The 18,989-nt window shown below is 36.8% G+C and overlaps 1 protein-coding gene across 2 annotated transcripts in view; it reads left to right on the top strand.

The window, feature by feature from the left end:
• The window catches only part of LOC145681033 (uncharacterized), a 557,303-nt gene that overhangs the window by 478,027 nt on the left and 60,287 nt on the right, over positions 1-18,989 (top strand). For both annotated transcript variants that reach the window (XM_081752347.1, XM_081752348.1), the window contains exon 6: positions 10,028-10,190. In XM_081752347.1, coding sequence (XP_081608473.1) covers positions 10,028-10,190 — 163 coding nt within the window. The remainder of the gene's footprint in view (positions 1-10,027; positions 10,191-18,989) is intronic.

Genomic DNA, 18,989 nt, shown 5'->3' with positions numbered 1-18,989 from the left:
AAGTACTCTAGGATGTTCAGTGGTGTTCTACTGGAGTGGATGGCTTCTCGCGTTTATTGGCGAGCATAATATTTGCATTGCTATCACTAAAGAGATGAACATTAAACAACAAAGAAGGTGAGGGAAAGAAGAATTTGGAGGATAAAGATTTGTCTTTCATGCATTTCGTTTCTCCTTTTTCGGTTTCTTTGAAAGGTGGAAGCAGTAGATATTCTGTTTAATTTAGTTACCAAAGTATTAGCATGGTGTGAAAATAGGGTAATAAATGTGAGCTATTTGGAGGACTAGGCCTAGTTATAAAGTGCACCTGCGATCAACTTCTGAGTTCTTTTTTATTTATTTGCATATAAAGCATGACCAGAGATATGCAATGCTATGCAGCTGAGAAAGATATTCAAAGGTGGTGAGGTGGGGCTAATGTTCGGTCACAACACTATCATCAAGTGAACTCTGTCAAGAGAGGGAGAAGTAGCCTATATATTAATAATGACTGTCTCTAAGACAGGTAGAGCATTAGATAAGCTGTTAATATGCACTGAAAATTTTGGGACAGAAGAGAACGGAATTTGCATGAGAGGAAAGCACTGAAACAAGAGGGTTAGGAAGGGGAATGAAAGTGAGAAGAGGCAGTGAGTTGCGTGACAAAAATGTTGGATAGAAGGACATGCAGAGTGACGCGATAACATGAGCAAAGGAAAATCAAATGAATTCTTTAAGTTTTACATCCCACGATTATGTCGGTTGGGCTAAAGGAGACGGTGATGATGTGAAATGAAAGAAATGGTGGAATGAAGAGTGGGAGGAAACGGGATAACCCCGAGAAAACCCGGAGGCAGGATGTTTGAACGTGAGCAAAGGAGAAACCTGGAACGATAAAGTTGTGAGTGGTCAGATAAGATCGCACAGAAGGCTATAGGACTCCAACATGAGACGGGAAGCATATACCAAAATTATGAATTGATGGGAATTTTTTCGTTTCCTTCGTAATGTCTAATGCAAAAAGAAAACGAGAAATCGTTGGTCGTTCTTGACTGGTTGTTAACAAGGGACTACCTAGGTATAAACAGAAATTTTCTGTGAGCAAATGAATTGTTTATATTTCGCAAGAAACCCTAGATCTTGAGATTTTTCTGTGGGATATTGAATTTCAAGCGCTCCTTGCCTACCGCTTTCTGAGAATTGTCCATCTCAAGCAAATAAGGATTTGGGTCAATGCTCGTACTACCTTATACGGACCCTCGTAACTAGATAGTGGAGTATTAGATAACCCTTTTATCATGGACTGATGCTTGACAAGCGCAAGTTGATTGGGGAAAAATACGTTAGCGAACTCATTGTTTCCATTTCTCCCATAGTTTATGAAAAATCAACTTTTTTCTTATAGTTAAAAAGGGAACGCAACTCCAGTAACTGGGATAATCGTGTGTGATTATCAGAGTTGTCGCTTGGGATATTGAGTAAGTGATAATGGGGAAGTGGGGGAAACCCAAAAAACAACTGAAAGATGGAGACGCCAAACTGTGAAAGCGGCGTGCGGTTTTTACTTAACTGTAGGCCCCTAAGAAAATTAATCTAAACACATAGGTCATTTCTTGTCAAAAATTTTAACATATGTCGAACGTTCTGCATTCTATTTTTAACTTTTCCATGCAACTGAGGCCTGCAGAAAGGAAATATGTAGCTTGAATATTTAAAGCCTGTAGAAATTGCATCGGCTTTATTTTTATATGAGTTGGAGCATAAGAAGTTGAACGACACGAGGACGTTCATAAAGAATAATAATAATATTTATAACAAAATCTAAGGAGATTTCAGTTGTGACATTATCGATTGCTCTAATGATAGCAAATGATAGCATAACTTCCATTGCTACTTAGAAATGACAGATTCCATCTGTAGTTATTGCCAGCTTGTCACACACGTCGATAAAGAACGTATTAAATAAAATGGTGGGGAATAAGTTTTAAAATGGGTCATTCGACGTCACTTCAGCCAGATTTGTCTCATTTTACACCTACCTGTCTCAGAATTGAATGAAAATTCACGTACTTATGTAGATTGTAATGCTAAAAAATTGCAAACCGTTCGAAAATCGGTTCATTGGTTCCGGAATTATAGACCTTTGAATTAATTGCAAGAATACATTAATCTCCATAGCAATTTGGATGAAATTTTGTGTGAAGAACCGTAACAACAGATCCATTCAATAGTACAAAAATAGTGATGAGCAATTCGTAAGAATTATCAAAAAATAATAAATTGATGATTTGTTGAAACTATGTCACATGATGCTGGGCTAGAATTATTCTATAACTGGTATCAGCGAAACCATCCTGTAAATACCTCCTCTGGGAATTTGCAATATTACATTTGCTGACTTAGTTCTTTGTCTTTCTTCTGTATCCGATTGAACAGAAAGTTCTTAGATTTTATGTAGCATTCCAGATTGACTGTTGTCTGGAACAAATTCGAGTATAACGTTTATCTGGAGTTCTGTTGATATAATGTGGACTCACTTTGTCTGGAACTATCTAGAATGTTCTTCCCTGGTCTGGAACATTCAAGAATGTTCGTCCTTTCATTGGAGGAAGTGATTAAAACTATCAGTGAAAAATTACTAAACTTATTCCACATGCACACATAACAAACCAGCAATCTTGTTATCTAAAATCTAGAAACGAGTGTCTACCAGACAATGAAGCAATGACACTGATGGACTTCATTGAAAATTATGCATTTGTTAGTCAAGATGAAGCTCAGGGATTCCACTGTACTAATGGCTGTTGCACACTGCATGCTTGTGTTCTTTATTTCAAGGAAGACGGCGTTCTGCAACACAGGAATTTTTGTATTTTAAGTGATGATTTAGATTACGATATCGCTAAGGTATATGCAACATAGCAACTTTTGACAAGTTTAAAACAAAACATCCCATAACTGACAGAAATTCAGTATTTCACTGATGATTGTGCATCGCACTGTAAGAACTGTAAACCCTTCTTGAATTTGTGTTATCATAAAGGCAATTTACAATTAAAAGCCCGATGGTCATTTTTTCAACGAGCCATAGCAACTCACCCTGTGATGGTATTAATGGTACCATAAAGCGAAGTGTATTTAAAGCAAAGCCTTCAGAGAACAATCACTGGATACTTCATAAAAGCACAAGCAATGTACAGCTAGTGCAGAGACTTCGTTGGTGGCATTCGGTTTTATTTTGTGGCAAAAGAAGATATGTAAACTATTCAAGAACAGTAAACAGACAGGTTTTTGACTGCAAAGACAATCCCAGATACTAGAAGCTTCCATCGTTTCCAGCCTACTGGACAACTGGAGATTAGTGCCAAATTTGTGAGCGTGGACAAGGAATTCTGTCTGTCAACCAGACTTTTAATGGTTGGGTCAGTAACTCCAAAACCCCGCAAAACATTACAATTAATCACAGTAATTTACTATGTAGCGTGGAAGTACAACAACAAGTCGTACAATGGGATAATAACCGAAATATTCTCAGAAGAAGAAGATGCTGCTGTTATGTTCATGCACCCTTATGGCACTTCTGCATCATTTTACTGGCCACAAAACAGAGTCACTTGTTTGGTGCTTTCCATGAATGTTCTTTGTCAAGTAGATGTAACTACGGCCACAGAACCAGCATACAAACTGTCAAATATTTGAAGCAATTTAGTGAGAACAGTGCAGAGTACATATGCAAAAGTACATTTTCAACTGTACATACTGTAACAATAATTTTTTTTCATTGCTTTACGCCAATATTACTTTCATACCTAAGTACTTCGAATGTCACAAGCTCTGAAATAAAACATGCAACTCATCACCTTTTTACGGTTCTTATGCATTCCTGATCACCTTTTTGTAGTATTGAATGCATATGTTGCAACGGTACTTCACACAAAATTTTATGCAAATTGCGATCAGGACTGAAGTATTCTTAAAATTATAATGTTAGGCGTTTTTCATTTGCAGTTTTTTAAACTTGCTGATGGTTTTCCTTTTCCTTCTGCCGTTGCGAGAATAACTTTTATGGGTCTCCAAAGATTTATAGAGGAAACAAATAAAAACGTTCATGTCTCTACGTTAACTTTGAAGAAAGTTAAATCCTCTTTCTAAAGTGACCTTCGCTCTCGCGACTACTATGTTTCACGTTACAGGCTTCAATTTCAAAGGTCCATAAGTCCAGAACCAATGAATCGATTTTCAAACTGTTTGCAATTTTGGATTCAGCTTCACAAAACACGCAAGTACATGAACTTTCATTTTATTCTGGTGTCAAATGGGACAAATCCTGGCTGAAGTGACGTAGAATGACCCACATGGATGTTCGTTTTCTGATATGCACGCCTAAACCTGGCACAATGAATACATTTTATTCGTGTATGAAGCCAGCTTTTAAGATGGGATATAAAATATTTAGAACCAGAAAATGATTAACAAGTATATTTTTCGGAAACCAGGGTGGATGGCAACAGAATGATGAAGCTCATTAAAATATAGTATTCCTTAATTTCTCAGGTGCACACAGTAGGGCTCTATGATTGTCAGTATAAAAATATGTTCTGTATAGATTGTTAACTTTAAAGAAAAATTGCGTTTTCCGACCGGTTTACTGTGGGTGCTGCGCATCTTGTGTTTGTAATACCTGAATGATATTTAAAAAATAAATTTGACTTGGTGTTGCAAATCTGCTATGTCTGTGTCCTTAGTATGGGTTAGAAGTTGCAAGGTTTGGGAGAGGTATAATTCCTAATTCATTATCATCAAGCTCAAATTGAGTAAACGCACCAGTGAGTATCACTGCACTAGCGCCCGTCATTTACGCACTAAAAACTTAAAATAAGAATAGCACACTAGATTTAAAGGTCAGATATTCACTGCTAGCTGAGTTTCACCCATTCTCACAATGTCACGTAACGACAGAACAGAAGTGTAACAACACAATTCTCATTGGAGGAATGCTTTGGGTAAAAGGGAAGAAGTGTGTAACTGAACAACGTGCAGGAGAGCGTTCGCTTGCATAAAAACGTAAGTGAATCAGGTATGGTTTGTTAATTTATCAATTGCGAGACTATAGTTTTTATTAATATGAGTGATTAAACCTTAGATTTAATATCCCTAGAATACGTTTGTCGTGTCAGATTTTATATCTACGAGTAATTTTATGAGATAATGGAAGTTGTGAATATTGGGTCACACTTTACATATTTGTACTAGAGTTTTCCAAATCTGACGCCTACTGGATCATACCTTGTACATTAAAGGATCCAATAGTCCTCACGGGATTCAACACTGTCAACACAATTCGCCCACTTTATTAAAACTATGAATTTTTCTCTCCCGCACACCCAGAGTACGAAATCATGGGAAAATCCCACCCACTAAATATTTTTGGAAGAAAATTCCACCTACTAGAAAGCTACTGGGAGGTGAAGAATAAAGTGAAATAATGTTAGACGTTTGCCAAATAATTACAGTAATTCATATGTAATTAACGTGTATTCATACCTAATTAATGGGTGATGTAGTGGTAACTGGTACAATAACTTTTTTATTCACTCTTTAGTCTTTCCCCGCTTCTACTGTCATGATTCTACACCCTGGTTACATTCTGATGCGGTGAATCAGTTGCAGGGATCCATCGAGGAAGTTGATCCATCGAGACCAGTCCCTCCAGCCCCCTTCCCCTAGAAAATAATACTTATAGTAGATTAGTTAACAATTTTCCCATTAAAGGTGGCAACAGTTGGAGCCTAGGGCTGTGCGATATTTCGATTGAGCGATTGATACCCTCAAATAAGAAAATATCGATATTGAAACTTTGATCGATATATCGGTACTTTCGATATTGTTTATATTTCGATATATCGAACAAATTTTTATATATTTTGTCGATATAGATTATCGATATCTAAATTCAGATATCCTATAGTCGTATAGAACCCCTCCGAAATGAAGTTCTTGGCTACGAGCCTGATTTGAGATGCGCACGAGACGAGACAAAACACAATTTTCGTTACGAAAGTCGAGATGAGACATAACTTTCACTGCACCTTCTCGAGAGGAGACAGCCTCAATCTTGTCTCGTGCGCATCCCTAGGGTTAAAGTAGTGTATTGTTATTAATCTTAGTATTTTTTAGTGTATTCTTAAGCTTAAGGTAATGTAAAGTTAAATTGTGAGTTTAGTTAACATATTTTATTTCTCGAATTGCTTTAAAAAGGTATCACAAACATTTTTTTATTCTCATTCGTGAGTGCTCAAAGTGAAGTATAGTGTTGTTGAAGTAGTTTTTCATATTGCACTCTTAAGATTATAGTGATATACAATTAACTTTTGAATTCAGTTAACATTTTAAAAGTCCGTGAAAACATCTTTATTGTCTTTCCTGAGTGCTAAGAGTGATGTACAGATTAGTACTTGATACTCTATTCTTAACCTCCGTCTCCTTTAGGCTATCTGGTATAATCGTGGGACGTAAAACTCAAAGATTTCATTTCATTTTTTCTATTCTTAACCTTAAACTGATCAACAGTTAGTTTTAAATAAATTATGTCAACTTAAGTGAGTGACGGGCACTGGTACTAAACCCTGACGAACACTAGAACATTTCGATTTTGAGGTGACGGATACTGGTGCAAAACAAGATATTAAAAATAGATTTTTCCTTGAACGGTTATTCGACTTTGGATTATAATTACAGGATCTTGTATGGGAAGGATCAATGTGTCTTTCCAACCACAATACAGCTCCGAAAGATTCACGATGCTCACAGAAATGACAAAAGAGTAATGTTTCAACCTTAAAGTGACGGACACTAGTGCTTTGACCCTAGTTGATGTGACTAAACCACTGATGCAATTCTGGGAAGACGTGATGTAGATTAATTGAAAATAAATTGAAATATAAATTTAGTACACAATAATAGCTTGGGGAAATTTTTGTTCTGTTCGGAAGCCTGAGAAGAGCTATCAGTCAAAAGTTTAAAGGAAGCACCTAAGAGATATTTTCGAAATTTCAGAAGGGAGTAATAAATCGAAAATAGTTCTTTATCATATATGGATAGAGGTTTGACACTTGGTGGGTGTCTGGCTGTGGGGTGCCAGACGGATGATTCCTTATGTTTTTGTAGCAAAGGCGAGAAACAGTCTTCTTCTGAAGCGTTACACATTAACATCTGCTCTGTGTTGTCTGTGAAAAATAATTGTACACTGGGTGCTTATATATTCGCGGTTTTATTTTATTGTACGCAATGTCCATTATATGACAGAACACTATAGAGTCAATGAAATTGCGGTATGCATACAGTAATATTACAGTTCATTTTTCTGAAATTGTGGGCGTCTGAAATTCAGTTATAATGGAACTGATCTAAGGGGGTTCGTGAGGATCTAGAATAAATTTTCTTGGGCTTAGTCTCTGGAAAGTAGTTCAATGAGAACTGTATGAAAAATAGATGCAAATACAACATTCCGACATTTCTGAGTGTTGCTAAATACTAGACAAGGAATTTTAAGAATGGAAAATGGAAGGCTGATTACTATTACTAGTACTGCTAGTAGTAGTAGTAATAGTACTACTACTAGTAGTAGTAGTAGTAGAGAAGTATTTGAATATTTCGTAATTAGAAGTATCACTGTTTGGCCAATATTAGTGAAATTGTTATTATTTATTGAAGGTTAAGATTGAACAGTGACAATTTACATTTCTTGACACTATTGTCAATGAGAGTTTCCCCGATTGCATTTTAAACGTATTCTATGTCATCAAATTTTAATTGGAAAGGTTTTGTAATCTCACGTGATACATCACTTATACGGAATACAATGCCACTTGTACGGAAAGTGTTCAAAGTTGCACGTTTCACAAAATTTTAATTAATGTCCCACTATTATTTTCTGAGGTTAAGGTGATAGTGATGATGGTAATAAACGCAATGATGCAATAATGAAAGCAGGAGGAAAGTGGACTTCCTAGGAAATCCCTCCATTCTGTGTTAGTTTACCAAAAAGCAGATACCATACGAGCTTAGATTGAACCAGGGAGCCCACAGTAGTTAGGTAGTGACCTAAAGCTAATTCACTTTGGTCCCAACAGATTTTCAGTTCATTCGCACGAGTTGAATTGCCCATTCTTTACACAAGGACAATAGGTTTTGGAAAATGTTTAATCCCATTTCCTCCTTCAGATATCTACTTCAATGAAAGTCTAATTATATACACATAAGATATAAGACACACCACTTTTGCTATATATTTTTAAACACCATATTCCCGTAGAACATTTCTTTTAATCAAAATATCATGATAAATAACCAGCTTCAGATACTCAAGTTTTTCCAAAAATCATTTCAAACTGATCACAAAATTCCTTGACCCCAGAACTGTGGATTCGACACTAACTTTGGACATTTTATTTTCACTCATTCATAACTATCATTTCAATGAAGGCAGAGTTTGGACCTAAATACCATTAGATGTCACTATTAATCTATGCCACCGAAAACCTACGTATTTAACTTAAATGTGACCAATTTTCCACCCTCTAACGAGATGCTAGTGACGTCTTACAAGAACTTAATATTTTAAAATTGTAAGTCATGTGTGTGTTTCATGTTTGGCTGAATATCTAGAAATATGCTAGAATAAACCACACTCATCCATCCGTGGCGCTGCTCTTATTTCAGAAAACTTGACAGTAAAAAAAATAGTTTCTACGTAATTCAGTTTGAGGCGAACATTTGCAGCCCAGAAAAATTTACTTATGGCTATAATTACCTAGGTATTAAGGCAGTCATGAAGGAAATCCGCACCACGAACGTTGCACATAAATGTATAGTACTTTGCTAACTGAATCAATTACTTTTCATTGTAGAATAATATAAATTAAGATCTTAAAAACAAGCTGTGTTAAATAAACAACTGTTTGTAGTTTTTATATATGGAACATGTTGCTTGATTACTGAATTGTATTCTGCTTGACATGGATAAATACTTATGAATTTTGTAAATGTAATTACAACCTTCATTCCATCTAATATTAAACTACTTCATGTGGACTAGAAGTTTTATATATATCTGGAAAGTGATACCCTTTTGCGCAGCATGAAGTGCTGACGATTCGGGGAGCCGCTGGGCAAGGTCAGACCGCGTGAGTGGCTTGTCTGCCTGCTCTGTGCGAGGTTGCGTGACGCTAGCAGTGCCTGTGTTGTGTCTGTGTTAGTTTATAATGATTAAACGAATTGAGAACCCCGCCAGTTGTGAAGTGAGGGCTGTGACTAAATGTCTTAATGCACGAAACGTTCGACCTTGTGAAATTCATCGCCAATTAAAGGAGGTGTATGGAGACAATGTGATGGACGAGTCGTCTGTTCGGCGCTGGTGTCGCAACTTCAACCTGGGGAGGGGAAGAGCACACACGACGAGGAGCGTTCAGGGAGACCATCCGTCATTACAGACGAACTGCTGAGGTCAGTAGACGAATGCGTGAGGAACGATCGGCGCGTCACAATTGATCAACTCTGTCAACATTTTCATCTCTTTACGAAGCTTAAAGACTTTCTGGCGGGAAAAAGATTTGACAGCGATGAAGACCTTAAACGAGGCGTGACTACGTATCTCAATACGCTGGCGGCGGAGGACTATGCCGCTGGAATACAAAAACTCGTCACACGGTATGACAAATTCCTCAATTTGTTTGGTGATTATGTGGAGTAGTAGTGTAAAGTATGCTCTTTGCAATAAAAATGTGTTTATTTGTTAATATGTACTACTGTGTCTTTATTGCACAAACGGGTACCACTTTCCGGATGACCCTCGTATATATATATATATATATATATATATATATATATATATATATATATATATATATCACTATCCTAGTGTTCGTTGTGGATCGACAACTGTTTACTGTTAGGAATTAACATTATCTCCAGACAGATTAGTTATAAGATGTAAATATTACGATAAAGCACTACGTTTTAAAAGATACATGTTCTATTTTTATTACAGGATAACCCTAAATTGATCAAAGTGTGGCTGATCTTACAGGTGATATCCCTAGTGATACTCGCAGTGATTCAATTCACACACGCAGGACTTGAAATGGCAGCTGACTCTCCGCTTGCTAATATTGCTGGATTTCTTGCTCTGTCGTCTACACTTGTAGAAATCGGTAAGATTCTTCGATATTAATTTTACTCGTCTACAGCATTGCTAGATAAAGCCTAAAATCAATGGGAAAAGTGAAGAAACGAAACAATATTTTATACTAAAAGTAATCCGTGAGTGAAACTCTCGCTCCTCACGTCACTCTAAACGCTTCTACTCAGAAACTTAATCGTCATCTCTAACAAAGCAGTGAAAGAAAGGGCAAAATAACATTTTGTATTCTACATTACCTTTCACATAATTTCCAGCTTTGCTCTACGCATGAGAAGTATGGTGTGTAGTATCAAATTTCAGTACGCATTTGTGGTTATTGAATGAACATTCCAAAACTTATAGTTTCATCTTTGATTTTTCAACGTTTGGATTTTTATTTACTTCATCCTTTAACTTGACAGTTCAACTCCTTACATTTCATCATACGTGCCATTTTTGCTTAAGATTCGATTGCATTTATTGCCTTCGGATTTTGCACCTAACTGTAGGCCAGCCCTTTTTCATCCAGTGAACTGAAAGTGAGAGAACAATTGCTCATTAGTCACACGTACCCCAGTTAGTACACTTGTTGGTAGGCCTACCCACCTTTGCCAAGTTTATTGACAAGGAATAAAACGATAGAGGTTGTACTGTTGTCTTTTGTTTTTGAACTATTCGAACGAAGTATTAGAAAATATTTATGAAACCCAAGCATAAATAAATAGACAATGGAACAAGAAAAAGATTAAAATTACAGTTGTCACTGATCTAACAGACATGCTGTCTTCTCTGGATTTGAAACATACACAAACAGCATTATTCATACCAATTGAGCGAACGTTTGTGCTCCTGGCTCCCTGATTCAGAGGCCACGGTGCAGGAATGCATAGGACCACTCAAGGATTACATAGAACCACTACATTCATGCAATGAGCACTATAACCCATCCTACGAAGGACTTTTGAACCAGGACAAGTATTATCTGTCAGAAAAGTAAATGTACACCTAATTTTCGAGTCTGGCATTCCTGCGCTCCATCCGTGGAGAGTATGAGAATTAAATCAATCAAATGCTTACTGAGGGGCAAAAATAAAAGTTTAATCTGAATAAGACTTTGCAGAGGGGCACAAGCTGTGAATACGAATAGTGCATAGTGTAAATAAAGGACGACACCGAAAGAGAAAGCCAGAAACAGCTGTTAAACTTAGAAAAAAACAGTAAAAATTGTCGAAGTGGGAACATAAAACACAAATACAAAAAACACGCCGTCAACTAAATTTTCACGACCCAATGATCTTGGTGTAGTGGTTAAGGTGCTGGCTTATAAATGCAAAGGACGCCAGTTCGAATCCCCGTCAAAGACGTTTTTAAAAAATTTTGTTAATAATACATACAGCTTATGAGAGATAGTAAAAGAGGTCGTATTTTGTCTTTCGTAGCAGTTATTATTAGTAATACTTAGTACTGATAATACTTTTTCTCTTTAGCGTATTGCTTTTATTCTTGTCTTCATTTCAAAAGAGAAGCATAACCGAAAAAATGCAACCAAAATTCCTCATATTTTGAATGTAAACGCCATTTGCAATTAGTAAAGAAACAATGAACGTTCCGATGTAGCTGCAAAAAGTAAAAAGAAAAACATGGAAGTGGAGTGTTCCACTCCATACTCATGGTTACTAAAAATACAATTTCTACATCCCTTACACCTCCCGACCACGTTTCTACGTTAGCAAGTAAGAGGCTTGTGTTTAGGTTAGGCTGGTCAATACGTTTTGCAAAAGGGCCCGGTTTAGCTCGGACGCACCACAGGTGCGAGAAGGGAGCAAAACACTTTTTCTCTCTCCCTCTGTGTGTCTATTTATCTATCTAACTGTATATACATAACGCTATTTGTGAATGCCATAACCACCCTAATTTTCAGCGGATTGAGACAAAACATGGCACAAACATTAATTAATATCTTGACGAGTTCGTTAACCAGAATAATCAGATGAAAATGTTCAAAATGGCGGACCTTCAAACTCTTAAAAACATCCAAGCGAACCAAATTTCGCCCATAAATAGGTATTCAGAAAGTTTGAATAACTTTTCCTCTTTTACTGAAATATTTGTGTGCAGGGACTTATTGAAATATTGGTCCCGAGTAATCGTCTAAAGAATGTTCACGCCCATTCGCTACGGTCAGGCTTCTTTTTGGAGGAAGGGGTTATTTTCGTATCGGAACAAAATGATTGTTAGTGATGATATGAAATTACACATTGAAAGTGAACTAACTTGTGAAACGTGTTATTTGAAAGAATAATATAATAAATGTGCTTTCCTCTAACACAAAGAACTGTAAATCATGTATTTCGAGTTCGGGAGTCTGAATGGCGAGGAGTATTATTTGATTTGCTTTTTAGTAACACATTGCATTGCAAATACGCAACGTTAGTGGTAAGTAAAATAATAATAATAATAATAATAATAATAATAATAATAATAATAATAATAATAATAATAATAATAGGTGTTGTTTGTGGCAAGGCAATATCTTCCTCAATTCTTCTTCAAACGTAGTGATTGTAACGCCATATCTCCCTTACAAATAAAATATTAGCAATTTATATCGAGAGAACGGGAAACTGTTGAGTGATGGGAGCAACGTTGGACAACATGCACTCATAGTACTCAGAAAAATAAGCTATTTTAATGGAAAATGAATGAAGAGTCATTGTCATGGGTAGTCATGGAGTCACGGAAGAGCCCTTATTAGGCAAAATGTCGATAACTTATATCGAAAGAACAGGAGGTGATAGTGGTATGGGACCAACGTTGGACACCGTAGACCAATAAGGCGCATCGAAAAAACTAGGGGGCGGGCGCCAGTCAGCCTTACTTATTTCCACATAATAATATAAAATTATATTGTCGAAATACACACAACGAGTTAGCTACTAATATTTCATATTATTATTATTATTATTATTATTATTATTATTATCGACAGCGTCTTTTCATTACGTGAGCATGTTTGACATGAAACCAAAGAGAAGATCCATCATTCGTAGAAATAATAAGAATAGTCACTTACTTTAACTGTGAACGACGGCGAAAAATATGAAAAGAGTGACTACCTGGAGCGAAAAGAAAGAATATTTTCTCTCAAATGGATAAAAATCAAGCCGAGAGAGATTCGAACTCGCATGGACGGCGCGAAAAGACAGTTCATTGTCCACTTCTCTTTTTCACTGACTCACCGAACGTGTTTCAGTAACTTACTTATTGCTAATTTTACTTGCTTCATTCGTTTAACTTGCTTTTTCTGATAACTTATAACGTCAGGACACGAACACAGAAACATCGAGAAAAGTTAAAAATCATAGATGCTCTCCCGCCAGGAGTCGAACCCGGAACACCATACACCAAAGGCCCACGTGCTAGCCACTAGACCAGCGGAAAGGGCACCGCTCACTCTCTGTGTCGTTAGGGATTACGACCAATGTATTGCCAGCTATCACTTTTGTGGGTTGTATAATATGATCACACGTTTCTTCTTTGCTTGAAGAGCTAAACCTACATTCTATGTAATACAAGAGGTATTTAGACATACATGCTCTTCATATAATGTAATAAAAGGGTCATGCTGGGAATAAGAACAAACATTCCTTGGACAAAACGGAAACTACTGGTATCAGAAATATTTATCTACGAGGCATGCGCGGTGCCAATACACAATACAATTCTTCATACCTCAGCTTCCAGTAGCTAGATACATCCAATTTCTGGTTAGATACTGAAACTGCTGTCGGATTTTAATATATGATGTATTGCAGGATACAAAATGCCTTGCATTACTTGTTTGTTTGTAGAGAGCTGCTTGCTTAGTGTTCTGAAAGGTTGTGTATAAACTAGGGATAGCCAATTCCGGAATTATTACTTTCCGGACTCCCGAAAGTAAAACCGGACTAATCCTGGAATTCGGAATTTTCCGATTTTGGAAAAATTCAGGAATTCGGGAAAATCCGGAATTTAGAAATTTCTGATTTCCTTAACATTCTGGAATTCGAAAAAATCTTTCTTTCCGAGTTCCGAAATTCTTCTAAATTCCGGAGTTTAACTGAATTCCATATTTTTCCGAAATCTGCAAAGTGAAAGTTCCGCTTCCGAAAAATGAATTTATTTTCGTTACTATGGATCATGGCAGAAATAAGTCTTTGACCAGGTAATACCGACTGCTTTGAAAGAAATGGGGAGTATGACAATTCAATCTGTCATATTTGTAGTTTCGTGTGAAAAAAAAACAAACTTGTGAACCAACGGTTTCAGAAAAAACTAAAGTTATTAATGTAAACTTTGCCGACATCATAAAAGAAATACGAAAGACATTTTGAATCGAAGAAATATAACATACAAGTTTGCAAGCGGAGACAATGAAACCAGACTAAAAACGAATCGCTTACCGCGTAGCGATCGCGGTACAGTGGTCAAGGTGCTTGTGGGAATGCACGTTGCAATCATTTCTTTTTTACTTTAGGATTTTTGATGGCGATTTATCAGCGAACACATACGTTTTATTATATTCAGATATTTGAATACTCGGATGTTTCAATACTTGAACTATCAAATCTTCAGGAATAATAATAAACTAATAATAATTATTATTATCTCGTAGAAGATTAAAAACTAGGAGCTAATTATCGCTCAGGTCATACCACAACCAGCCGAAACATGACATTTGGAAAGAATATTTCGGTTTGGTTTAATGTTCCTCACGAGAAGAGGAATTTCTCATCTCGTTTCTAAAACAAACAAAATAATATGAGAAATAACATTTTACATTCGAGACAGGTCAAGGCTACCTCAAAATTTTCGTCTCTCTTTGGAGATGAGAATCGAGACGAGACGAAAAGTATCGTAAATATTTCCCGTCTTGTCTCGATTCTCGAAATAGTGTATGCCCATTCTTTAAGTAACAATTGCCCTGTAGACTGAATCTCATAGGCTATTTCGTTACATTATATTTCAGAGCTCATTGAATTATGCTCTGTGTAAGTATTTAGTAGCAAAGCTTTTATATTTAGCTCTGCATATCCTAAAAATTAGTTTATTATATGCCTTACTGTTGCGTGACATTCAGTTATATTTATTACAGTTATTATCTTTAAAACATACAGTAGAATACTTTCTGCATGAAACTTCAATGGAACGTTCTAGTTTAAAATGTTGGTAGTTGCAGAGGTGTGTCTTGAAGGTACGGAACCCTTTCCCCGAAATATCTACTTTTAAGTAAGTTTTGCCAAATTTCAGGGCAAGCTTAACATTATTATTATTATTATTATTATTACATCAACACCGCGTATAATCTTTAAAAGATATACGGTTTGTATCTGAATAGTAAAAGCTAATTGACTGTCGATCTCGGTCGTCGAGAAGTCTTGAGGAGGGAAGGACATCGGTCAGTTACTGGGTTTGAGTTCCGAAGGGGCAAGTATTCGGGCTCGAGCCAAAAATTGTTAAAAGTTATAGGCTTCAGCCAAACATGTTCAAAACAGCTGGGACCGGATTTAGGCTTCTCAACGGCTCGAGCGGCTCGGCTTACAGCTCATTCACTATCGAGCCGAACCGAGAAGTGAGCCGAGCCAACAGCTCACCCAACCGAGCCGATTTGAGCCATCGGCTTAGTTGAGCTGAGTCGAAACGTGCCGATGGACTAATTTCAACTTAGCTCGCTCGAACCGGTTCACATGAGCTGAGTGAGTGACCCATTCCAACCGAGAAAGCTCTAGCCATTGGCTCAATTGAGCTGAGTCGATGGCTTGTTCCAACTGAGCCGGCTCAGGTCATCGGCTCAATTGGGCCTAGCCGACGGCTCATCCCAACCGAGCCGACTGGAGCTCTTCGCTCAGTTGATACGAGCCGAGCCGGTTGATATCACTACCCGAGTTGGTCTTTTGCTTGGGCTCAAGAATTCGACAGTGCAGGTTTCAGCCTTGATTTTAAGAACTACAGTCTATACTTATATTGGTGATTACATTTGAGGCTTTCTCGTAATAATAAAAAAAAAACTCTTGTCTTCTCATTATCTAGACGAGGCTAGATACACTAAAATTGCCCAACGAGATGCACTAAAATTACGAGACGAGACGCACCCCTGTCGTGAGCAACACTAAAAGTATTCCACATTACTGCTTGCATTTCTCATGGCTTTCGCTTTCCAGTCTAATCAGGCCATTATTTCAAAACGAGTTAATACGAGCTGAACGAGCGAGCGAGCCATTAACAAACTCGACTCAACTCGACCTCAAAAACAGCGACTTGGCTCGGAACTCAACTCAAGAAAATTAACTTTGACTCGACTCGTGCTCATCCCTATTCGTATTTGTATGTTATGATTCCACTTCAACAATTTCTACTCTCTTTCGGTGTCGTCCTTTATTTACATCATGCAATATTCTTATTCCCAGCTTGTGACCTGCTTCAATGTCTTATTCAGTTTAGGCTTTTCTCCTTACCTTGACGGGGAAAGGGTTCCGTACCTTCAAAACACACCTCTGCAACTACCAACATTTTAAACTAGAACTTTCCATTGAAGTTTCATGTAGAAAGTATTCACTGTAAGTTTTAAGGAAAATAACTGTAATAAATATAACTGAATATCACGCAACAGTAAGGCATATAATAAACTAATTTTTAGGATATGCAGAGCTAAATATAAAAGCTTTGCTACTAAATACCTACACAGAGCATAATTCAATGAGCTCTGAATTATAATGTAACGAAATAGCCTATGAGATTCAATCTACAGGGCAATTGTTACTTAAAGAATGGACATACACTATTTCGAGAATCGAGACAAGACGGGAAATGTTTACGATACTTTTCGTCTCGTCTCGATTCTCATCTCCAAAGAGAGACGAAAATTTTAAGATAACCTTGACCCGTCTCGAATGTAAAATGTTAATTCTCATGTTATTTTATTTGTTTTAGAAACGAGATGAGAAACTACTCTTCTCGTGAGGAACATTAAACCAAACCGAAATATTCTTTTCAAATATCACGTTTCGGCTTGTAATGGTATTACCAGAGCGATAATTAGCTCCTAGTTTTTAATCTTCTACGAGATAATAATAACTATTTTTAGTTTATTATTATTACTATTATTATTCCTGAGGATTTGAAAGTTCAGGTATTGAAACATCCGAGTATTCAAATATCTGAATATAATAAAACGTATGTTATCGCTGATAAATCGCCATCAAAAATCCTAAAGTAAAAAAATGATTCCAACGTCTAATGACACAAGCACCTTGACCACTAAAACGCGATCGCTACGCGGTAAGAGATTTGTTTTTAGTCTGGTTACGTTAGGTTTCATTGTCTCCGCTTGCAAACTTGTGTGTTATATTTCTTCGATTCAAAATGTCTTTCGTATTTCTTTTATGATGTCGGCAAAGTTAACATTAATAACTTGAGTTTTTCATAAACCGCTCGTTCACAAGTTTGTTTTTTTCACACGAAACTACAAATATGACAGATTGAATTGTCATACTCCCCATTTCTTTCAAAGCAGTCGCCATTACCTGGTCAAAGACTTATTTCCGCCACGATTCATATTAACCAAAATAAATTCATTTTTCGGAAGCGGAACTTTCACTTTCCGGATTTCGGAAAATTATGGAATTCAGTTAAACTCCGGAATTCAGAAGAATTTCGGAACTCGGAAAGAAAGATTTTCCGAATACCGGAATGCTAACGAAATCAGAAATTTCTGAATTCCGGAGTTATTCTAAAATTGGAATTTTTCGAATTACGGAATTAGTCCGGTTTTACTTTCACGAGTCGCAAAAGTAATAATTCCGGAATTGGCTATCCCTAGTTTATACACAACATTTCAGAACACTAAGCAAGCAGCTGTCTACAAACAAACAAGTAATGCAAAGCATTATGTATCCTGCAATACATCATGTATTAAAATCCGACAGCAGTTTCAGATTCTAACCAGAAATTGGATGTATCTAGCTACTTGAAGCTGAGGTATGAAAAATTGTATTGTGTCTTATCTTTTTGTGTCTTATACAACCCTGCAAACCACTGAATATCTAAACGGCTTTCGTTAAATCCAAGTTGTAGTACTCACAGTTACATCCATTTTTGTCTATATCATCGTGTTATTAAACCTTACTATATGATAGCGTTAGTAAATCTTCCTCTGCTCTCCCGTAAAGTTGTGATACGATGTACTACAGAATAAAGAACCAATTATCAATTTAACCAAGTTGTTGTATTACTACACATCTGCTTCCGCCTCTGTCAACTCTGGTCGATCTCGTTGACGCCACATATTTGCTTTCTATACCCCTTTCTTCGTTTACTGAACTAAACAGTAACTATTCTGAAATATACTACTGCGCATGCCACGTAGATAAATATTTCTGATACCAATAGTTTCCGTTTTGTCCAAGGAATGTTTTTTCTTATTCCCAGCATGACCCTTTTATTACATTATATGAAGAGCATGTAGGTCTAAATACCTCCTGTATTACATAGAATGTAGGTTTAGCTCTTCCAGCAAAGAAGAAACGTGTGATCATATTATACAACCCACAAAAGTGATAGCTGGCAATACAGTGGTCGTAATCCCTAACGACACAGAGAGTGAGCAGTGCCCTTCCCGCTGGTCTAATGGCTAGCACGTGGGCCTTTGGTGTATGGTGTCCCGGGTTCGACTCCCGGCGGGAGAGCATCTATGATTTTTAACTTTTCTCGATGTCTCTGTGTTCGTGTCCCTGACGTTATAAGTTATTAGAAAAAGCAAGTTAAACGAGTGAAGCAAGTAAAATTAGCAATA

The sequence above is a fragment of the Thermobia domestica genome, chromosome 3 (genome assembly GCF_964235325.1).
Source record: "Thermobia domestica chromosome 3, izTheDome1.hap1.1, whole genome shotgun sequence".
In the NCBI taxonomy this organism is placed as follows: Eukaryota; Metazoa; Arthropoda; class Insecta; order Zygentoma; family Lepismatidae; genus Thermobia; species Thermobia domestica.
Note: the sequence above shows the minus strand (reverse complement) of the source record. Positions and strands in the feature narration are given on the sequence as shown.